This window comes from Oncorhynchus gorbuscha, linkage group LG03, assembly GCF_021184085.1.
Source record: "Oncorhynchus gorbuscha isolate QuinsamMale2020 ecotype Even-year linkage group LG03, OgorEven_v1.0, whole genome shotgun sequence".
NCBI classification, from domain to species: domain Eukaryota; kingdom Metazoa; phylum Chordata; class Actinopteri; order Salmoniformes; family Salmonidae; genus Oncorhynchus; species Oncorhynchus gorbuscha.
This window is the reverse complement of record NC_060175.1, coordinates 52,235,147-52,259,397: the sequence shown is the minus strand read 5'-3', so window position 1 is coordinate 52,259,397 and position 24,251 is coordinate 52,235,147. Positions and strand designations below refer to the sequence as shown.

General features: G+C 42.0%; 2 protein-coding genes across 4 annotated transcripts in view; one reads left to right on the top strand and one right to left on the bottom strand.

Annotated features, from left to right (window-relative positions):
- The window catches only part of mmel1 (membrane metallo-endopeptidase-like 1), a 32,589-nt gene extending 18,123 nt beyond the window's left edge, over positions 1-14,466 (top strand). For both annotated transcript variants that reach the window (XM_046342876.1, XM_046342877.1), the window contains exons 19-24: positions 8,523-8,642; positions 8,789-8,922; positions 9,697-9,762; positions 9,904-9,999; positions 10,876-10,952; positions 11,048-14,466. In XM_046342876.1, coding sequence (XP_046198832.1) covers positions 8,523-8,642; positions 8,789-8,922; positions 9,697-9,762; positions 9,904-9,999; positions 10,876-10,952; positions 11,048-11,147 — 593 coding nt within the window. In that variant the 3' untranslated portion in view covers positions 11,148-14,466. The remainder of the gene's footprint in view (positions 1-8,522; positions 8,643-8,788; positions 8,923-9,696; positions 9,763-9,903; positions 10,000-10,875; positions 10,953-11,047) is intronic.
- A 361-nt stretch (positions 14,467-14,827) lies between these two features.
- Positions 14,828-22,217, bottom strand: prxl2b (peroxiredoxin like 2B). Of its 2 annotated transcripts, XM_046342873.1 has the most exons (8): positions 21,999-22,217; positions 21,644-21,711; positions 20,955-21,100; positions 20,359-20,410; positions 20,181-20,244; positions 19,946-20,021; positions 18,991-19,109; positions 14,828-15,411 (listed from the first exon to the last, which is right to left on the bottom strand). In XM_046342873.1, exons 1-8 carry the CDS (start codon positions 22,056-22,058, stop codon positions 15,385-15,387), a joined length of 612 nt encoding a protein of 203 aa, XP_046198829.1. In that variant the 5' UTR covers positions 22,059-22,217; the 3' UTR covers positions 14,828-15,384. The 2 variants fall into 2 exon arrangements, with proteins under 2 accessions (XP_046198829.1, XP_046198831.1); XM_046342875.1 differs by lacking the exon at positions 21,644-21,711 and having other exon boundaries at positions 20,955-21,159; positions 21,999-22,213.
- Positions 22,218-24,251: the final 2,034 nt, after the last annotated feature.

The window sequence follows — 24,251 nt, the reverse complement described above, 5'->3', positions numbered from 1 at the left end:
TCCTCCTGATTCCTGTTTAAAAGCTAAAACTAAAGCAGGAAGTACAAGTGACTCGCTCAATGTGGAAGTGGTCAGATGACCCGGATACCATGCTACAGGACTGTTTTGCTAGCACAAACTGGAATATGTTTCCGGGATTCATCCAATGGCATTGAGGAGTATACCACCACCTCAGTCACCGGCTTCATCAATAAGTGCATCGACAACGTCGTCCCCACAGTGATCATACGTACATATCCCAACCAGAAGCCTTGGTTTACAGCCAACATCCGCACTGAGCTAAAGACTAGAGCTGCCGCTTTCAAGGAGCGGGACACTAACCCCGAAGCTGATAAGAAATCCCGCTATGCCCTTAGACAAACCATCAAACAGGCAAAGCGTCAATACAGGACTAAGATTGAGTCCTACTACACCAGCTCTGACGTTTGACGGAAGTGGCAGGGCTTGCGAACTATTACAGACTACAAAGGGAAACCCAGCTGCGAGCTACTCAGTGACGCAAGCCTATCAGACGGGCTAAATGCCTTTTATGCTCACTGCAAGGTTAGCATCACTGAAGCATGTATGAGAGCACCAGCTGTTTCAGATGACCGTGTGATCACGCTCTCCGTAGCCAATGTAAGCAAGACCTTTAAATATATCAATATTCACAAGGCTGTGGGGCCAGACAGATTACCGGGACGTGTACTCAGAGCATGTGCGGACCAAATGGCAAGTGTATTCACTGACATTTTCAACCTCTCCCTGACCGAGTCTGTAATACCTACATGTTTCAAACAGACCACCATAGTCCCTGTGCCCAAGAAAGCAATGGTAACCTGCTTAAATGATTACCGCCCCATATCACTCACATCAGTAGCCATGAAGTGCTTTGAAAGGCTTGTCATGGTTCACATCAACAGCACCCACTCAAATTTGCATAACGCCCCAAGAGATCCACCAATGACGCAATCTCTATCGCACTCCATTCTGCCTTTTCTCACCTGGACAAAAGAACACCAATGTGAAAATGCTGTTAATTGACTACATCTCAGCGTTCAACACCATACTGCCAACAAGGCTCATCACTAAGCTAAGGACCCTGGGACTAAATATATCCTTCTGCAACTGGATCCTGGACTTCCTGGCGGGTAGTAGTAGAGTGGGTTGAGAGTAGTGGAGTGGGTCGAGAGTTTCAAGGTCCTTGGTGTCCACATCACCAACAAACTATCATGGTCCAAACACACCAAGAAAGTCATGAAGAGGGCACGACAATGCCTATTGCCCCTCAGGAAACTAAAAAGATTTGGCATGGTTCCTCAGATCTTCAAGTTCTACAGCTGCACCATTAAGAGCATCCTGACCGGTTACATCACCGGCAGCTATGGCAACTCCTCAGCATCTGACCGTAAGGTGCTACAGAAGGTAGTGCATACGGCCCAGTACATTACTGTGGCCAAGGTTCCTGCCATCCAGGACATATATACTAGGCATGTCAGAGGAAGGCCCAAAGAATTATCAAAGACTCCAGTCACCCAAGTCATTGACTGTTCTCTCTGCTACCGCACAGCAAGTGTTACGTAGAGGTGGATCAGGGAATCGCCCGCAGCAAGAGCAACATCATTGATATATACAGAGAAAAGAGTCGGCCTGAGAATTGAACCCTGTGGCACCCCCATAGAGACTGCCAGAGGACCGGACAGCATGCCCTCCAATTTGACACACTGAACTCTGTCTGCAAAGTAGTTGGTGAACCAGGCAAGGCAGTCATCAGAAAAACCGAGGCTACTGAGTCTGCCGATAAGAATATGGTGATTGACAGAGTCGAAAGCCTTGGCAAGGTCGTTGAAGACGGCTGCACAGTACTGTCTTTTATCGATAGCGGTTATATCGTTTAGTACCTTGAGCGTGGCTGAGGTGCACCCGTGACCGGCTCGGAAACCAGATTGCACAGCGGAGAAGGTACGGTGGGATTCGAGATGGTCAGTGACCTGTTTGTTGACTTGGCTTTCGAAGACCTTAGATAGGCAGGGCAGGATAGATATAGGTCTGGAACAGTTTGGGTCCAGGGTGTCTCCCCCTTTGAAGAGGGGGATGACTGTGGCAGCTTTCCAATCCTTGGGGATCTCAGACGATATGAAAGAGAGGTTGAACAGGCTGGTAATAGGGGTTGCGACAATGGCGGCGGATAGTTTCATGGCCAGCCGTTGAGAAGTGCTTATTGAAGTTTTCGATAATCATGGATTTATCGGTGGAGACCGTGTTACCTAGCCTCAGTGCAGTGGGCAGCTGGGAGGAGGTGCTCTTGTTCTCCATGGACTTCACAGTGTCCCAGAACTTTTTGGAGTTGGAGCTACAGGATGCAAACTTCTGCCTGAAGAAGCTGGCCTTAGCTTTCCTGACTGACTGGGGGCGGGGGGGAGCTGTTGGCCGAGGTTGGAGTAGCCAGGAGGAAGGCATGGCCAGCCGTTGAGAAATGCTTGTTGAAGATTTCGATAATCATGGATTTATCAGTGGTGACCGTGTTATGGTCTATCAGTCCCCTGTAGATGGCATGGTGCTCTGTCCATAATAAGTCTCTACCTAGCAAGTTAAATAGTTACATTACATTACATTTAAGTCATTTAGCAGACGCTCTTATCCAGAGCGACTTACAAATTGGTGCATTCACCTTATGACATCCAGTGGAACAACCACTTTACAATAGTGCATCTAAATATTTTAAGGGGGGGGGGGTGAGAAGGATTACTTTAATCTATCCTAGGTATTCCTTAAAGAGGTGGGGTTTCAGGTGTCTCCGGAAGGTGGTGATTGACTCCGCTGTCCTGGCGTCGTGAGGGAGTTTGTTCCACCATTGGGGAGCGAACTTGGGAAGGTTGAACACTAGACGGGCTGCGGCGTTCTGGATGAGTTGTAGGGGTTTAATGGCACAGGCAGGGAGCCCAGCCAACAGCGAGTTGCAGTAATCCAGACGGGAGATGACAAGTGCCTGGATTAGGACCTGCGCCGCTTCCTGTGTGAGGCAGGGTCGTACTCTGCAGATGTTGTAGAGCATGAACCTACAGGAACGGGCCACCGCCTTGATGTTAGTTGAGAACGACAGGGTGTTGTCCAGGATCACGCCAAGGTTCTTAGCGCTCTGGGAGGAGGACACAATGGAGTTGTCAACCGTGATGGCGAGATCATGGAACGGGCAGTCCTTCCCCGGGAGGAAGAGCAGCTCCGTCTTGCCGAGGTTCAGCTTGAGGTGGTGATCCGTCATCCACACTGATATGTCTGCCAGACATGCAGAGATGCGATTCGCCACCTGGTCATCAGAAGGGGGAAAGGAGAAGATTAATTGTGTGTCGTCTGCATAGCAATGATAGGAGAGACCATGTGAGGTTATGACAGAGCCAAGTGACTTGGTGTATAGCGAGAATAGGAGAGGGCCTAGAACAGAGCCCTGGGGGACACCAGTGGTGAGAGCGCGTGGTGAGGAGACAGATTCTCGCCACGCCACCTGGTAGGAGCGACCTGTCAGGTAGGACGCAATCCAAGCATGGGCCGCGCCGGAGATGCCCAACTCGGAGAGGGTGGAGAGGAGGATCTGATGGTTCACAGTATCGAAGGCAGCCGATAGGTCTAGAAGGATGAGAGAGTTGAGTTGGTGAATACAGAAAATCATTGGGTCTATTTAACAGGGTATGGGATTTATTTCAAAATGTATTACCAGGGTGGAGGAAGTCTCATAAGCATTTATAGTTTTATTAGTTAGGTTTAATTCAAGTCCCATACAATGCTTTAACCGTATCTTTATCAAATGATCCATAAAGGGACCACTGAAGATTACACCAAATCTTTTACACCACTTACGCACGTTGATGTGTGGGTGTGCAAGTTGTATATTATTATTATTTCTATTATTACTTCATCAGATTTCTAGTAACCCATTATACTCAATATTATGTTACTTTATCTCTAGTAACCCATTATACTCAATATGATGTTACTTTTCTCTAGTAACCCATTATACTCAATATTATGTTACTTTTGTCTAGTAACCCATTACACGTGTGTTTTACATCACAAATTCCTCCTCTACACCAGTGTTCTATTCATACAGGGGTTTGAATATTCACTCTAGTGCTCTATTTAACAGAATATTTGAGGATAGTACTTTCTCCTTTCATATCTCCACATACATAATAATGTTGTACCATCAAACTCCACTGATGAGTCATGTTATCCTCATGTATTCTAAAGGCATGTTACCCTCAGAGAAATGTTATCCTTGTTACTAATGAGACGTGTAATCACGTTATCCTCTGAGACATGTTATCATGTAATCCTCGTTAGTTATCGAGACATGTTATCCTCCACCTGTAGATCCAACGGGTGGTGGTGGACAAAACCCTAGATAACGTTACAGACTGAAAAACTCAATTCACAGAACTGGTTGGGGCATTCATTCCCCTCTTTCACACGTGAGCTAGTCCTCTGACAGCTCTCATTCACTCAGTAATTTACAACTAAATTTCAATCTCTTATAATCCAATTTTCAATCAGTTTATTATCATATTTCAATCACTCTTAATATCCAAATTTCAATCGTAATAGTAATCATGTCAATCGATTTATTATCCAAATTTCAATCAGTTTAATAAGCCATTTCTCACAATCACACAACTTTCACATCCACATTCCCAAACACACTCTGTAATCTCCCTTATTACCCATGTGCATCTTCAACAATTCTCTTGTCATTACTTGCTATGCACCATATGTATATCCTGTACATACAGTGGAAGTCAGAAGTTTACATACTGTACACCTTAGCCAAATACATTTAAACTCAGTTTTTCACAATTCCTGACATTTATTCAGGGAAAAACTTCCCCGTCTTAGGTCAGTTAGGATCACCACTTTATTTTAAGAATGTGAATATTATACTAGAGAATGATTTATTTCAGCTTTTATTTATTGCATCACATTCCCAGTGGGTTAGAAGTATACTCAATTAGTATTTGGTAGCATTGACTTTAAATTGTTTAACTTGGGTCAAACGTCCACAGCCTTCCCACAATAAGTTGGGTGAATTTTGGCCCATTCCTACTGACAGAGCTGGTGTAACAGTCAGGTTTGTAGGCCTCCCTGCTCGCACACACTTTTTCAGTTCTGCCCACACATTTTCTATGGGATTGAGGTCAGGGCTTTGTGATGGCCACTCCAAATCCTTGACTTTGTTGTCCTTAAGCCATTTGCCACATCTTTAGAAGTATGCTTGGTGTCATTGTCCATTTGGAAGACCCATTTGCGACCAAGCTTTAACTTTCTGACTGATGTCTTGAGATGTTGCTTCAATATATCCACATCATTTTCCTGCCTCATGCTGCCATCTATTTTGTGAAGTACACCAGTCCCTCCTGCAGCAAAGCTCCACCACAACATGATACTGCTACCCCCGTGCTTCACGGTTGGGATTGTGTTCTTCGGCTTGCAAGTCTCCCCCTTTTTCCTCCAAACATAATGATGGTCATTATATCCAAACAGTTCTATTTTTGTTTCATCAGACCAGAGGACATTTCTCCAAAAAGTGCGATCTTTGTCCCCATGTGCAGTTGCAAACCGTAGTCTGGCTTTTTATGGTGGTTTTGGAGCGGTGGCTTCTTCCTTGCTGAGCGGCCTTTCAGATTATGTCGATATAGGACTCATTTTACTGTGTATATATTCCTTTGTACCCGTTTCTTCCAGAATCTTCACAAGGTCCTTTGCGGTTGTTCTGGGATTGATTTGCACATTTTGCACCAAAGTACGTTAATTTCTAGGAGACAGAACGCGTCTCCTTCCTGGGCGGTATGACAGCTGCGTGGTTCCATGGTGTTTATACTTGCGTACTATTGTTTGTACAGATGAAAGAGGTAACTTCAGGTGTTTGGAAATTGCTCCTAAGGATGAACCAGACTTGTGGAGGTCTCCCAAAAAAAATTCTGAGGTCTTGGCTGATTTCTTTTGATTTTTCCATGATGTCAAGCAAAGAGGCACTGCGTTTCAAGGTAGGCCTTGAATTACAGCCACAAGTACACCTCCAATTGACTCAAATTATGTCAATTAGCCTATCAGAAGCTTCTAAAGCATGACATACTTTTGGGGAATTTTCCAAGCTGTTTAAAGGCACAGTCAATTTAGTGTATGTAAACTTCTGACCCCCTGGAATTGTGGTACAGTGAATTATAAGTGAAATAATCTGTGTGTAAACAATTGTTGGAAAAATTACTTGTGTCATGCACAAAGTAGATGTCCTAACCGACTTGCCAAAACTATAGTTTGTTAACAAGAAATTTGTGGAGTGGTTTGAAAAACAAGTTTAATGACTCCAACCTAAGTGTATGTAAACTTCCGACTTCAACTGTAGATATTTATTATAAATGCCTGTAGACAGCTGTCAGCGAGGCTTTCCTTGGTACCGTTACGTCCTCGCTCTAGTCTTCTCGTTAGACTAGTGAATAGCCTTCTCTCTATAAGAATATGAGTACCTTTTTATGCATTGGTCACCTTCATTTTATTTTGTATAATTTATTTTCTATACTGATTCATTTATAATTGACTTACTGAAATCAGTTACCATCCCTCAATTGTTCGCGGATGATGCATCTCCTCCTGGGCAGCTCATAGTAAGGCTCTGGTTTGGGCGGGTCTCGTCCTCTTTTGGTCAGACAGGAATTTCCCTCATGCGTCATACAATGCCCCTACCCCACTGGAAAGCTCGGCAGGCAGAATGAATAATCCAGTTTGTGACGTCAATATTTTGTGGAAATTCTTACACAGGGATCATAAAAGAATCATTGTTTATTATCAGCGCACTGAAGAGGTTCCAACAACCTTGATGCACCATAGTGAACGTCTGTCAGGAGTTCTCATGGGGCAGTCATTAATTCTCTTATATAATGCAGATAAGTCATATTTGCATGATTTAGCTTATCTACAATTAATTCATCTGACCAATATTGGGTCATGCATGTGACAGATCAATACCTCACGAGGCTTCTTCTCTAAGCTGAGACCTTACCTTGAAACTGAGATACAGTGGCTTACGAAAGTATTCACCCCCTTGGCATTTTTCCTATTTTGTTGCCTTACAACCTGGAATTAAAATGGATAGGCCATTCCAAGACGCTGAAATGTTTCCCCTTAAACCAGTCGAGGGTTGCTTTAGCAGTATGCTTAAGGTCATTGTCCTGCTGGAAGATGAACCTCCGTCCCGGTCTCAAATCTCTGGAAGACTGAAACAGGTTTCCCTCAAGAATTTCCCTGTATTTTGTGCAATCCATCATTCCTTCAATTCTGACCAGTTTCACAGTCCCTGCCGATGATAAACATCCCCACAGCATGGTGCTGCCACCACCATGCTTCACTGTGGGGATGGTGTTCTCGGGGTGATGAGAGGTGTTGGGTTTGCGCCAGACATAGTGTTTTTCTTGATGGACAAAAAGCTAAATTTTAGTCTCATCTGACCAGAGTACCTTCTTCCATATGTTTGGGGAGTATCCCAGATGCCTTTTGGCGAACACCAAAAAAAAATATTTCAGAGATGGCTTTTTTCTGGCCACTCTTCCGTAAAGCCCAGCTCTGTGGAGTGTACAGCTTAAAGTGGTCCTATGGACAGATACTCCAATGTCCGCTGTGTTGCTTTGCAGCTACTTCAGGGTTATCTTTGGTCTCTTTGTTGCCTCTCTGATTAATTCCCTCCTTGCCTGGTCTATGAGTTTTGGTGGGCGGCCCTCTCTTGGCAGGTTTGTTGGGGTGCGATATTCTTTCCATTTTTTAATAATGGATTTAATGGTGCTCTGTGGGATGTTCAAAGTTGCAGATATTTTTTAAAAACCAAACCCTGATCTGTACTTCTCCACAACTTCATCCTTGACCTGTTTAGAGAGCTCCTTGATCTTCATGGTGTCGCTTGTTTGGTGGTGCCCCTTGCTTAGTGGTGTTGCAGACTGGGGCCTTTAAGTATATATATATATATACATACTGAGATCATGTGACCGATCATGTGACACTTAAATGTGACTTCTGAAGGTAATTGGTTGCACCAGATCTTATTTAGGGGCTTCATGTCAAAGGGGGTGAATACATATGCACGCACCACTTTTCCATGTTTTATTTTTATTAAACAGGTTATTTTTTAAATTTCACTTCACCAATTTGGACTATTTTGTGTATGTCCATTACATGAATTCCAAATAAAAATAAATTGAAACTACAGGTTGTAATGCAACAAAATAGGAAAAACACCAAGGGGGGTGAATACTTTTGCAAGGCACTGTATCTTTCGTTCTCAAAATAAGGGTCTGGGGTACTGCCAAATTGCAGATACTGATCGTGAATGTTCATTCAATCAGTCACTTGCATGAAAACGTTTATTAGAAAAGCACAAACATAGAACACAGAAATTGGTAAAAAGAAAAGCACCAACATTAGTTTCCATCACAACGATTATAGACGGTCTTAGTTCATTTGGCCCGATCTGTTCCTTGTACGATTCTCTCTGTCCCTTTTCCTAGTATTCCCTGCCGGTATCCTGCAACCTCCTTTCTTCAGTAAGCAGCAGCTCCAGGCCCTGAACTTTGGTGGAATAGGGATGGTTATTGGACATGAGATCACCCACGGGTTTGATGACAATGGTGAGGCAGTCCTCATATTTACAGTCACTGTCCATGTCTGTGTCCAATGTGTTGCAAAATCATTTTTAGTATAGAGCATTAATTCATGGGAAAATGTCAAAGAGATTGCATCACAATTAATTCCACATTATATCTTTCAAAAACAGGCCGTAATTTTGACAAGGATGGTAACATGCTTAACTGGTGGAGTAATTATTCTGCTGAGCACTTTAAGGACCAGTCACAGTGCATGGTGCAACAGTATGGCAACTTCAACTGGAAGCTTGCAGGAGGACAAAATGTGAGTTTCCCAATGTAGCAGAAGCATGGGCAAAATGTTATATGTATTTTGGTATAATGACTAAAACTAAAGATTATAGAAGATGCTAGATTTTTTTTTGAAAGAACCTCGATTGAGTGTTTGCCATTTAGCTGCTGTGCTGCTGCTCCAGTTTCAACTGTTCTGCCTGCGGCTATGGAACCCTGACCTGTTCACCGGACCTGCTACCAGTCCCAGACCTGCTGTTTTCAACTCCCTAGAGACAGCAGGAGTGATAGAGATACTCTTAATGATCGGCTATGAAAAGCCAACTGACATTTACTCCTGAGGTGCTGACTTGCTGCACCCTCGACAACTACTGTGATTATTATTATTTGACCATGCTGGTCATTTATGAACATTTGAACATCTTGGCCATGTTCTATTATAATCTCCACCCGGCACGGCCAGAAGAGGACTGGCCACCCCTCAGAGCCTTGTTCCTCTCTAGGTTTCTTCCTAGGTTCCGGCCTTTCTAGGGAGTTTTTCCTAGCCACCGTGGTTCTACACCTGCATTGCTTGCTGTTTGGGGTTTTAGGCTGGGTTTCTGTACAGCACTTTGAGATATCAGCTGATGTAAGAAGGGCTATATACATAGATTTGATTAAATTTGAGTGTGTTATATACGTCCTGCAGGGATTTTGGAACTTTTTCAAATATTTTATGTACAAACACTTAAATCAACCTAAATCAGGTGTTAAGAGGTAAAAAGGAGACTGGATTAGGACTTTAATAACTGTCTCGGTGTTACTCCAGGTCAGTGGAATTAGTACTTTGGGGGAAAACATCGCAGACAACGGAGGAGTTCGGCAAGCTTACAAGGTGCGACACAATCATAGCACCCTGACAAAACGCATTCAACCCCCATAAAACACAATGAACCACTTCATAACAACAACAAAAAATCTCTGACTAAATACTAATTCTATTTTACATTTGTATTTTTTTCATGTTTGTGGTCAGGCCTATATGAAGTGGGTGGAGAGAGAAGGAGAAGAGCTTCGTTTACCTGGTCTGGACATGGACCACAAGCAACTTTTTTTCTTAAACTTTGCCCAAGTGAGTAAGCTCCCATTTTAATAAATTTAGTAGTCTAAAGCAGGATTCCCCTACAGGGGTGGGCAACTCCAGTCCTCAAGGGCCTGATTGGTGTCACAGTTTTGCCCCAGACCCAGCTAACTCACCTGACTCCAATAATCACCTAATCATGATCTTCAGTTTAGTATGCAATTTGATTAATCAGCTGTGTTTGCTAGCGATGGAGAAACAGTGTGACACCAATCAGGTCCTCGAGGACTGGAGTTGCCCACCCCTGCGCCTAGCACTACACAGCTGATTAAAATAATCAAAGCTTGATGATGAGTTGGTTATTTGAATCAGCTGTGTAGTGCTAACCGAGGTTGGGAAACCCTGGTCGAAAGTAGCCTTTATTACACCACCACTCCACTGCTGTCCACAGACCATTGAGAACAAAAACACAAAGAGATTATATTTTCCTAAATACTTGGTTTTCAAGAGATAAACAATTGGACCAAGGAATTTAAAACTACACCAGATCATGACTATATCAAGCGACCTACCTAGGGGTACAGAATGTTGTTGTTTTTAAAGACCAACGCGGTGCCAGGGAAAATAAGGCAAGAGCAAAGCCAGACTAGTGTTTTATAGTCCTTATCCAAAACCAGGTCAAAAGCGAATGTCTGCATAACAGCCAAACAAAATCCCTACTGGGATTATTCAGTCGAAAGGCACTTTGAAAAAAATACTTTTGTCAGGCATATCAATTTCATTATCATTTTATGGTTTACATTTACTGTATATTCAAAAAATATCAGCACTGGTAAAATGCGAACACATGTAGCTGAGAAAAGAAATGTGCTTTTACTGTTTCGAACTTGAATGTATTTAATTAGTGATACATCTTTCTTCCTCCAGGTATGGTGTGGTGTCTATCGGCCTGAATATGCCAGCCAGTGCATCAAGACTGACTCCCACAGTCCCCTGGAATACAGGTAACGACCAACAGTAAAAATGTAGCGCTTGGCTATTGCATCATACAGTATTTTCTGTCAATCTGTTAACACTCTTTACCTATCTTCTCTCACAGGGTACTCGGCTCCCTGCAGAATTTTGGAGCATTCTCAGATGCATTCCAGTGCAAACCGGGTACTCCCATGAATCCTGAGATGAAATGTCGGGTGTGGTAGCCAGTTTGGGCTTTTCTCTACTCTTGTTATTTATTTCTTGACTTGGGGCAGCTAAACAAAATAACATGATTAACAACCACCTTGTGTTATACTGAAGCCAAAGAGGCATCCTGCTTTGGAGAATGTCCGATTGATTTACATGGCAGAAGATAAGACATTTACATAAGTGTTACAGATTGGCTGACTGACCAAACTACACCCTAGTATCACCACTTGAAGCAGACTTAAACTATGATGAGACAGGAAAAACACTTGGAATGCGTATGTACTTATATGGCTACTCAACCTAAAGATGTTGTCTGTGGGTGAACAGTTTTGCTTGTTCTTGTTTACAAGTGGTTTTGTTGTATACATGCATACATCTGAAGCTCCTATGGACCAATGTGGGTGGTCAGTGGATACATGCATAGTCGGGCAAATGTAGGACATTCCTAAGACCTTGTAGAATATGTTTGAGCCAAGCTGGCTTAATATGCTTTAACTGACTTTTTAAAGAATTTCCTAAACTCTTTGTTCTTTTTGCCAAGTCATTCAGATGGCAAATCCACAGCGCTTTTAAGCCCACATATTTAGTGGCTTTCATTTATGTGCAAAAAGTATCTTTTGGTACTGAGTTGCCTGGTATGATCCTGTCTGATATGGAACATTTGTTTTTTAAGACATTTTGCCACAGGGCAAGAGGCAAAAGTGAATAATAAGTCTGACATTACAGTGTGACTATGAACTGAATAAAGGCTCTGTGAAAATGAAGAGCAGCGGTGACCTAGAGATGGACATAATTAGTCTCACTCCTAGGCTAAGGCTTGGCTACGTCACTCTTTGAAATGAAACCATTTACCTGAAGACATCAGACTGTTAAACCTTTGCAGCTTTAACCTTATACGAACATCTTAAAATCTTAATCTTTTTGATATAGCATATATAAATGTGAGATCTACAAAGATAAATGCTTGGAAATAAGTTTAAATACTTGCTAGGCTAGCACGGTTTTGTTTGAGATTAATTTATAGTGATAATGATCTGCCATGGAGTGATCAGTGTCTTATTTATATTAGATACTCTATACTCGATCACAACTGAAAGTGATTTGACTTACTTGACTGACTTATTGTTGTGTTAAAGGAAGTTTCAGAGACAAACATTTGATCAACAGTGTTTCTGATCTCGGGCTTAGTCCACACAGCACCAGTCAGCATTTGGGACTAGGATATGATCAGAAAGAAATGTTTAGAGGAGTGTTTTTCAAAAAGCTGCACAGAGAAGTCTAAGTGTATTCAATGCTTTGTGTTTACTGCATAAAATAAAAAAACAGAACAGAAAACTGTTCCCAGCATCCCGTAATAGTCATGGGGTTAGCGCCTACCAATAGTCCTGGCTTCGCCTACCAATAGTCCTGGGGTTGATACTTCATATAAGAGGAATGTGCAGCCATGTCTCCTTCCTCCATTAAAAAAAATATATACAGAGACAAATACACTCTTTACTTTTGGATCCGGGTACCCCTTTCCATATTGGGTGTGCAAGAAATAGAGAAATGAAATCAAATATTATATTCCCCCCAAAAAAGGGATACTAGGCGTGACATTTTTTATGGTGTGGCTTGGATGTCTAAAATGCCAATATTTCAGATATCACTACGAGGTGTTTCCACAATAGTTTCCAGGACAGGAAACACATGTTCACAATTTGACAAAGATGTTTTTTTTTAGAAATGTCCATTGTTCATAATTCCTTACCCGTTGTTGTGTATCTTGCCATGATTGAACACATGCTCTCCTGAGAACATCTAAAAGCTAGAACTTGATTATTGTATGCAACCTTTGAGGCAAAACCCCATTGGCATATCCACACAGAAGTGGAACGTAGGTTTGAATAGAGAAGCAGGGGAAGGCCAGGTGAAGGGGCACGTCTTGATCTCTGCCATTGACTAGTGGCCCAGAGAAAGAGTGTGCTGGTGCGTGTGTGGGGACAGTTGGGAGCCTGGTAACTAACCGCTATAGGGGCCCCTTGGACAGACTTGACAGATTCCCAGTCAAGGCCAGGACTGTTATTTTCTACCTTGATTAACAACTAATGACAGCAGAACTAAAGGGCAGAACAGGAGAGCGACTGAGAAACTGACAACATGATCAAACAGATTGCCATGGTGGTGGAACAGAGGGGTTTGAAGCACTGCTGGGGAAAGAAAACACACATTGTTAAAAGCTCAACATTGTCATTGAAAAAATTCCGGATGCCTTTGTCAATTGAACATGACTGTTATGTCTGCTCAGAGGCTGATTTAGTGAATGTTCATGGTACATGTATCTTGCCTTTGAAGCTTTATTTACAATCACTCTGCCTGTTTACTTCTTGTAATGGCTTGGATGTTGTACAGTGCAGTGCAGGGGATTCCAATAGCTTTGTTACTGGTGCCTGTTTCACTTGGGATGTAAGTGGTGAAGTAGTTTGTTGCCAATCAAAGCACCTATCCATAGTTGACAAGGAATTAAAATAACCAACAGTGACAATATAAAGATAACATCTAGATAAGCTACTTGGGTTGCTTCTCAAATAGCACCCTATTCCCTATATAGTACACTACTTTGGGATGTGCCATTGTATTTGTTTGGTTGTCAATTTAAACAATCTGTTATAATGGTTTCATCTTGCGCATAAGATTTAAACAATACCATTTGCACAAAATCAGTTTGAGAATTGTACATACCTCTTACACATTGACACACACATACAAAATAGCCTCTCCAACCTGTGATAGATATACATTCTGCCACCAGTATTCCTTAGACCATTAGAATCAAATAAATACCCAAACTACAGCTATCTGCAATTGGATTTGTACTTTTCTTGCATAACTAGCTGATATAACTATAAACCTAAATGAAACAAAATATATTTCTGAAGCAACAATAAGATACCTTGTCAGTGCTGTGTTCTTCTCTGGTATTTACAGGTGAAAGCTCATGCTGCTATATAATTATCTATATAAACAGCTATTTTTGCAACTCAATCTGTTATTAGTGCTATCAATTGATTGTTTACCTGAGACGTTTCAAGTCTCTTTTTTCCAATGTTTTATTGTGATCATTATAAAGAGCTATGGAGCTAAATCCTCACTTATCAAACTAGTGAGTCATTTTCAAACTTGTGTTGAATGTTTGTGTACATCAATGTTCTGAATTTGTGCCGTTTTGTGATAAAAATGCATATCGCATTGCATTAGTCATATGCAAATTGTTACTGTATATCTTGGTGTAAAAACAAATGCTATGCTTATTGAAGATATTACGTAAATGGATTAAATTCACTTTTATCAAAGCATAAGTGTTTGGCCTGAGTTTGTGGAATGCAAGTTGGATATCTTAACACTGTTTATATGACCTTACATAAGGTATATACATTTTAGCCTAGATAAACCCAAGTCGATCTAATGGTGCTATTTCAGATCAGGTAGAAATATTTGATTCATAAGATGTTGATTGTGTGTGTTCCAGCTCTCTATGTCAAAAAGAATATGGTTACTGTAAGGTTATATAACCAACACCTGGCAGCTCTGTCCAGATCAGATGACTGAACTCCATGTTTGTATTTCACGAGTGTGGAAAGTGTTCACAGATCTCTGCAAAACACTCACCAACATCAGGGTGAAGTCATTGTATTCAATCCCATAAGCCACGAAATAGCAAGTTTTCATTTTAATTGGGCACGACACATACATACAAAAAAATATTCAAACACAGTACGTCGTAGAATGTCACAGACCATTGAGAAATTACTATACAATAAAATCTTCAATGTTAAATGTTAGGTATCTGATTAAGGAAAAAGTATCAGGATAATTTATAGGAATGTCTAGCAAGGCGTTCGTAAGTCAGCACAAGCCTCAGCACACATACAGTTGGTATTTAAATTAGCCGCTCTGTGACGGAACTGGAGTGACTGGCCACTCACCAGTAAACAAGCAACTTGATACTATTTAATAACATTATCCACAATCATTTAGAAATACGGATTTACAAACTGGAAAACATCTAGTAATCTACTATAATCGAGAATCAAAATGTATTTGGTTGTACAGAGTTGGGGTATCCATTATAATAAACATTGAAATAGATTCAAAAGGTTATAATCATCCTGCTTCACAGTCCAGATTTGACCAGCTTCATTGGTGGTCGGGGTTCAGCTCTCCTCCCCAAAGTGCACTTGAGTTGTCACCAGTCCAGGGTGTGTTCAGGCTTCATCTGGTACAAACATCATCGTTGCACTGGGAGGAGATGCAGTGAGATAGAGGTTATACTACTATAAGGATTAACCTTCAACAGGGTATTTTACATAGTGCTCTGATAAAGGCTGACTGACTGAAAGCTCAGCCACAATTAAATACATTTGCACATGACTGGAAGTGTGGCAAAGACTTTTGCCTCCAGAACCTTCACTAATGAGCTGTGTGTGCAGTAGATTCTGCATGTTATTACATGGTGAAAGGCCGAAAAATGGGTACTCTTTCATAGATATACTCATTCAAAGCCAAAACAATAGTTCAAAAACAACTCAGGGGGATAAGGATAATGGAAATACATCGAGTAGGAAACCCTGTTCCTGGAGTGCCGGAGGTACTGCAGGATTCTGTTCCAACTAGGCACCACACCTGAGCTAATTGATCAGTGATTTCCTAAATTCAACACATCTGGTCTTCCCCGTCGGTTAAATCCAAAATATGAAGTGACTACAGCACTCAAAGATCGGAGTTTCCTACCCCTGCTGTACATGTACTCAGACAGATAAGTCAACTGTGAGTGACATAATAAGCACACTGCTCCAAGGTTACAGTAGTAAGATTTCTCGGATATTCTGCTGCCTACAGTAGCCGTTGTAGGACATTTATAACTCACATTCATCCGCATGTGAAAGAAAGCCTGCGCTCTAGAACATCCCTTCAGTTTTAAATACAGTCGAGAGGAAATTGTCAAATCAGTTTGGAGATTTTATTGCGGCCCACACTGTAGGCAGTCTGCCTGCCTGTAGGTGCAAAGCCAGGGGAAGACACGTCACGTTTTTCCATAGCTAGTACTACTATATATATATATACACACCATATGATTTTGACTTCGGCGTAGCTATGGTTTTGTTTTACATACAGTATTTTAATTTGCTTTTACTCTGTGCCTTCTGAGTTGTGGGCTGCATTGATGAGGAGTAACTGGTCCTTGGGCTTGATTCATTTATGCTGTAGATAAAGGTTCTGTAGTTTGATTTATGCGACCCAAATATTTTCCTTATTTCTGAATGCCACTCTCTCAGAGATGTGGAAAGTCAGGAATGGAGAGCTTTTAGTCCATTCTGGAGAAGGGATGAGATTTAATCCATTTTGCTGTCAAATGAAATGCTACAATGGCTGGATTTACAGCCAACTAGGACAGCTAAGTGTTGGCTCATACATTTATTTTAATGCGTCATTGAGAACAGGACTTGGCCTTCAGCCACAGGAACACTCTCCTGCCATAGACGTACAACTGACAGCAGGTCTCATAAAAGGTTCAATGACATTAACTTAATTCAATCCTCCAATAACAAAACACATAGCTTCTTTGCCGTGCAGCACACCTCACAGAAGCTGGCCTGTAGTGTAGAATTTAGGAACCACCTCGCAATGCCCTGTGCACCAAGCCCTGTCCAGGGGAAATCGCCTGCCTCCTGAGGGAGAGGGTGGAATAATGTCCCTGGTGCCCCTGGCCAGGGGCAGAGCTGGAGATGCGGTAGGGCACAGGGGCTCCCGAGTGGTGCAGCGGTCTAAGGCACTGCATCTCAGTGCAAGAGGCATCACTATAGTACCTGGTTCGAATCCAGGCTGCATCACATCTGGCTGTGATTGGGAGTCCCATAGGGTGGCGCACAATTGGCCCAGCATCATCCGGGTTTGGCCAGTGTAGGCTGTCATTGTAAATAAGATTTTGTTCTTAACTGACTTGCCTAGTTAAGTAAAAGTAAAATAAAAGATAAATAAATCAAATAAAATGCAGGGACTGAATTGATTCCTCTGGGAGAAACGGAGCATTTCCAGCTCTGATTCAGACACAGATAGCAGCCTGTGAGTGACACTGTGTTTACTACCAAACAGGTCAGAGGACCTATGTGGGCATATTAACACACCCACCCTGGGTGAGCTGGGGTCATTTCTCACCATGGACAGATTAAGTTGAAACTTGTTATCCTGTGATTATCAAACAGCCACATGCCTTTTTAACTAATGCTGTCATGTTTAGCTCATGATAACCGTGATAAAATGGCTATCCATGAAATGCATCGCCTTCCAGGCTTAAAGATCGCGGCACTGCAATGTAGGCGTTGGAGCCTAAAGGCTTATTTCACCCATCTCTTCACCCTTATAAAGAAAGCATAAAGGTTGCTGTGTTCCCGAGCTGGTGAGAGGACATCTGCTTGTCCTTAGCAGTCACGGGAAACACCCATGCCTTGCTGGCTCTAGGCCTGGCACTGAAGTGTTAGCAGAACATCGGGCAGCCTGCAGTTGTGTCCCACATGCTGAGCCTCTTAGGCCTGCAGACATCACTAACAATCACCGGGTCACCAGCCACTCAGTCGTCTGGAAGTATGACTGTTTATTTCTCAAGGCATGTGCTTACAAAACCCCTATTGTGTTGATGAATGACAAACGATGGGTGGGTGGACGTAAACGTGACTATTAGGGATGTAATGATTCACCGACACGCATCGGTCCCCGATTCAAAATGTTGAAGATGCGACTGCATCAGTCTACATTCCCCAAACTGATCCAAATGTAGCATGCGTCAGTCAGAAAATCGATTTAAAAACATTCCGAATTGCCGATTTCCTCAAATGTTTTGCTCATATTAAGTTCTACCTTCCAAAAATACCTCATATTTTGTGACAACTTATCCTTCAGTGTCGAACTAAGCATATAACTGTGTTGACATTCAAAGATCTACAAGTCGTTTACAAGTCAACCCCAGGGAATATCAGTAGCGTAGTCAAACTGCGCTCATTCACACACTGACCACAGAGGTCAAATAAGAACTGGAGAATGCATCCAAGATGTCTGTCGTTTCCTATGTAATCTATTCACGTTCACACAGGTTCAAGGTGGCCAGCCCGGGCACTCATCGTTAAAGCTCCAATTTGTGTTTATCTGAATGGTGGTTTAAGATAACGCATGATTTAGACAGATAACACATTATCTATTAAAGATTTTCTACAGGTTAAAAATATAAACCCTGCCAGTCTGACCTCTCCCTACAACAAATTATCAACAGCTCAACCTATTCACAGGAACATCCTTGGGAGACGAAACAGCAGCTATGGTATTCCTGGGTCTATCTGTTCTCTTCTTGATTCCATAGGAGCACTGAGAAATCCTCAGGTTCTTATGGGAGCTATTTCAAAATCTCACACTGTAGGGATATGCTGAAAAAACTATTACACCAGCCAGAAAGACCATTGTCAAGGTTCAAAGGAGTTTGGAGAATTAAGAGTGATAATACAGGCTGCCTATCTAAAATTGAAGAAAAGATCTGGATCATAGAGTGCAGGCAGAATGTGTGTGGCATTGTCAATGAGTATTCTCGGATATAGGTGTGGCTGTGTCTGCACACAGCATCAGTGGGAAAATCACCATAAGGAACTTATCCGCAGCCTCGAAAAACTCAGCTCTTTATCTCAGAGTGACATGATCAGATCTAAAAATGTTCAACTCTGAGCTCATTCACAACAGCAGTAATCACTAAATCATGATAATATAAATTATTCCAGAACATGGTCTCTCAAGAATGTTCTTGTCTTGCCCGTCATTGGTTGGTTGCCAACTTACCTGTGGTCTCTCCCCTGCTTGTACATTGGCTGAGATGTTAAGAGCCTTGGAAATGTCCTCCAATGGTACATAGTCTCCGGGTGAATCCTGGACAAAGTGTAGCAGTACTTTTTCTCCACCTGTATAGTACACAAAACACAGCATGGACAGGCCTGAGATGCATACCAACAACCTCAAATACCAGTCTAGTGTGAACTGATGTTATCACACTGCCCTCTGGTGGAGAGCATAGTACAGTCACAGATAGAACAAGGAGACAGATGTTTAGGCAGAAGTATAAATCTGAAGCATGTGGTTGGAATTTCCACTCGCCACCAAATATTGTGATCAGAGGAAGCCCAGTGGCCAGGAGTGGGAGAAAATGGAGCGAGACTGGGCCGACATTCTGCTAATTCTCTCATCTATGAAACATTTGATCTCAATACAATTTTCTGATCACCAAAAAAGGTGTGTTATAGACTTTACCCTAAGAATTGCGTTGTTTAGAAAGACTGCAAGGGCGAATTGAGTCATTGCACATGCGTAATTCATAGGCATTCACTATTGGAAATATGCAAACGCATGGTAAAACGAACCAATTGGATCTCGCTAGCTTGGTTTTGCCCACCTCCTTGCTTGTTCTGCCTACTATGCTTCATTTGCTCCATTGGAAACGGCATGCTATATAGTGCATCTTGGGTTAGTTCTAAAAAAATCTTTGGTACAATACACAAAGTGGCCACAGCATTACATCCATTTATGAAAAAAAATCCCATGAGGATCTTAACTTATGAAACTTATTATCACACATGGTTATTTCTTATGTATTTAACTAATATTTGAAAAATGTATCTTTCCAGCAATCAATTCTAATCACAACAGCTTTGATATGTATTTCTGACCTATATATGGTTCCTATGGCAATTATCTGGAATGTACTTCAACCTTTTCTCCCCATGTCTGTGTATGGACCTACCTTTGGCGACGATGAGCATGCCTCCACTCTGTAGGAGGTCCCCAGTGAAGTTCCCCTGGATCCCTTGAGCTTTGGCCTGGAGGACAGAGCAGAGGACAAATCATGTAAAACACCTTCCAATTCCACTCAGATAGACGATACTGCATGTATATGTCCTCAACTGAACATAACCCCCCTCCCGTGTCAACCATGAATACAGAAATGCTATTGGACAAAGTGAAATCACAAACGTTACCTTTGTCGTAACCTCTCGTACGTTCTTCCCCAGTGCTGCAGGAACCACACTTAGAGCCGTGTACCTGTTTACAAATTTAAAATTACAAATGTAAGTTCTTTTCAAGAGCTATTTCTCTTCTTGGCACTCCAAGTAGTACACCTAGGGAAGTAAATAGTACTCAGACGACCCAGCTTACCTTTTGAAGCCCAGGTCCTTGTAGCATTGCTTTTTCTCATCAATGTAAAGGTCTGCCACAGAAGACAACAGGCAGATAATGATACGATCAACAAATTCTCAAAACTCTTACTATGGCAGGTCATTTATGGTCAGCTGTGGAATCCATCAGGAGGCAGGTTTATTGCTTTCCTAGTAAATGGCCATAACTATGTAACTATGGCTACTTAGGACACGCCCGCTTGCACTGAGTGTTACAAAAGGAAGCTACATATGTTGTGTAAGGGTGACAAAGCTTCTATTGATTCTAAATGACAACCAGTCATTAAAATGTAAAATGTTATTCAAAGATCAATATATTTTTATATACTTAAAAAATGTATACACTATTTAAGTAAATATTTGATTTGCTTAAAAAAAGTGTATTTAAAAAATGTTTTGTTAAAGTAATTTGTGCTTGAATACATTTGTGGTTGCTTGAGAAGTCAAAAAGGCTGGGTTGTAGACATCATTGGTGTATTGACACTTACAGCCAACTGTAATGTGACTTTGGACAACTGACTCTGTGCCCCCAATCGAGAATGTGTTTTTTTGCAAAGCAGCAATGGTTTTTCTAACCTCCTTTGAAGAATCCCCCCTCCTTAAACTCCTCCAGGCCCGTCTCCTCAGGTCCAATGCCCACTAGGGCGATACCGTGGGCTGTCAGGTCTGGTTCCAGTTTACTGATCTCTGCAGCTGTCCAGCGGCACACCTGGCAGCCAAACCTGCGCAGGAAGAACAGCACCACAGGCTTGTCACTCCATAAAGACTGGAGCTCCACACTCTGCAACAAATGACAGAGAAAAATGACATGTTATGAAAGATTGAGGGAGGGAGGCAAGGAGGGAGGTTACCTCCCTGAATAGTTATCTGTATCTGTTTAAATTAAATGAAGTACATAAGTGGCTCACAAACAATGGCTGAGTGAATAATCAATGTAAAAAAGTCAGTCAGAACAAAGTAACACTTTGTTATGTTATGAAACATTGAAGGAGTGAGGAGGGAGGCAGGATAGAAGTCAGCAGGATAGAAGTCAGCAGGATAGAAGTCAGCAAGGGAGAGCGGGAGGTATGAAACGTTGAGGGAGGGGGTAGATAGGGAGTGTTTGAGATGGGGAAGATCAATGTTTATGCTCCCTCTACTGAATTATATGGATCATTTTGACCCATACCTAGGGGATGCCATTTACAATTTGCTGCAATAATAATATGGATGATACGGTTGTGATTTCAGCAATGGAGGGACTATAGCAATCATTAAAGTGCTACCTGTGGCTCGCAAAGTAGCAAGTTAGCTGGCTAGGAAAGCCGTTCGACCTTTCTAAACCTGGCACAACCTGATAAAGAGAAAACAGATCAGTCCGAACCAGTAAACACCTGGGTCTATATCTACTTAGTATTGTAAATGAAACAAGGGGAGAGTAGATCTCGAACCCTCGACCTTCAAGCCCGAAGTCCAGCGCGCTATCGACTGTGTCGCAAAACCATGCTGGTGCGACAGAGTCGATATCCTCGCTTATAAACCCAGAATAGTTACATCTTCCGAATCAGCTAGCTAACGCTAGCTAGGAGCCTAAACCCACCATTAGCTCACACACACATTGACGTTTCAACACATACGTACCTCTCCAGAAACACTCTTCAACAAGTTCGTTCCAACTGGCTTTAGTTCAATCTTTGCCATTTCCACAGAATGTATTGAATTTGCTAAGACAAAATACCTGAGTAAAAACGACTAACACAACCGACTATAGCAGAAAACGACTAACACAACCGACTATAGCAGAAAACGACTAACACAACCAACTATAGCAGACACTCTAGTTGCACAACGAGCCCGGTAAGCGAATGTACAACGACCACGCCTATTACCATATTGATATCCAATCACAATCGAGAACAGCACCCTGGCGCGATGAACGCACGTGGGCGGGTTTGATAACATAAAGTATACATTTTTATGAGCAGATACAAAGTCGCCTATATTCCAATTTCCAGTAGTGTTGAATAAAGTGAATAGCTGGGATTATATATAGCTATGTATTCAAATATGATGTAATTTCACGCAGTTTGTGCATGCTTTTGAAGCACAAAACAGACATATTTTCAAGTTTCAAGTTGTATTACTATATGTATGGGTTTACACCAGCCTGCTCTCATAAACTAGACGTAACACAGTACATTTAAATCTGGAACTCTCAAATTAGTATGATATGATCTTTGGTTACGTAAAACAGAAGGTTACTTAAGGCAGACAGTAGGGTGGGTAGGTGTATAATGTGAACGTCTAGCAACCCAATGTTTGTGTGTTTGAATCTCATTACAGACAACTTTAGGTACTTGCAACTACTTGCAACTTACTTTGCAACTACTTAGCATGTTAGTCAACCCGAACACCTAACCAATAGCCTAGCTCATTTTAGCCATCTAGCTAAGGTTTACGTTAGCTACAACAAATTGGAATTTGTAACATATAGTAGTAATTCTAATTTGTAGCATACCATACACATTGTAATTGGTAGTATATCATATGAAATGGATGATGGACATCCACAAAATAATACATACCATATGAAATTAAACATATCATACTAAATGTAATATCACGTGTTTACATGTATTATATTATGTCTACCCCTGAGTCCAGGTTGCATACAGGTAGAATGCAGGTTCCTTATCGAACAATGCAACAACTAGAAATAATAAAAGATAAGAATACAAACAAAAAGTAAATGGCCCAGTAGAATATAATAAATATTTTAGAATAAATCTAACACAGGAGCCACCATTTTTTGTCCAATATTTACACGTATTTTGGGGAAGGTGGGATACTAACAAAAATGTGAAATGCTAATTAGCTACAGAGAAGACCTCACTCAGCAAGACTACAAATTCCTGCAGGAAGCTCCTGCTTGTCATTATCAGCCAACACTGTCAGCTACCGTTCACCAGCGCGATCAGAGACCTGTGCCCAATTCATGACTAATCCATGTGTTATATTAAAATCAAATCAAATCAAATCAAATCAAATCAAATTTATTTATATAGCCCTTCGTACATCAGCTGATATCTCAAAGTGCTGTACAGAAACCCAGCCTAAAACCCCAAACAGCAAACAATGCAGGTGTAAAAGCACGGTGGCTAGGAAAAACTCCCTAGAAAGGCCAAAACCTAGGAAGAAACCTAGAGAGGAACCGGGCTATGTGGGGTGGCCAGTCCTCTTCTGGCTGTGCCGGGTAGAGATTATAACAGAACATGACCAAGATGTTCAAATGTTCATAAATGACCAGCATGGTCAAATAATAATAAGGCAGAACAGTTGAAACTGGAGCAGCAGCACAGTCAGGTGGACTGGGGACAGCAAGGAGCCATCATGTCAGGTAGTCCTGGGGCACGGTCCTAGGGCTCAGGTCCTCCGAGAGAGAGAAAGAAAGAGAGAATTAGAGAGAGCATATGTGGGGTGGCCAGTCCTCTTCTGGCTGTGCCGGGTGGAGATTATAACAGAACGTGGCCAAGATGTTCAAATGTTCATAAATGACCAGCATGGTTGAATAATAGTAAGGCAGAACAGTTGAAACTGGAGCAGGAGCATGGCCAGGTGGACTGGGGACAGCAAGGAGTCCTCATGTCAGGTAGTCCTGGGGCATGGTTCTAGGGCTCAGGTCCTCCGAGAGAGAGAAAGAAAGAGAGAAGGAGAGAATTAGAGAACGCACACTTAGATTTACACAGGACACCGAATAGGACAGGAGAAGTACTCCAGATAAACAAACTGACCCTAGCCCCCCGACACATAAACTACTGCAGCATAAATACTGGAGGCTGAGACAGGAGGGGTCAGGAGACACTGTGGCCCCATCCGAGGACACCCCCGGACAGG

Bases quoted from the DNA above. Each gene is read 5' to 3' on its own strand.
- prxl2b (XM_046342873.1), bottom strand. From the start codon at position 22,058: ATGGCAAAGATTGAACTAAAGCCAGTTGGAACGAACTTGTTGAAGAGT. The intron at 21,712-21,998 runs GTACGTATGTGT...TCTCTTTATCAG, and splicing joins TGAAGAGTGTTTCTGGAGAG to GTTGTGCCAGGTTTAGAAAG. The intron at 15,412-18,990 runs GTAAGTTGGCAA...ATCTCCTCCCAG, and splicing joins AAGCAGGGGAGAGACCACAG to TGCAACGATGATGTTTGTAC.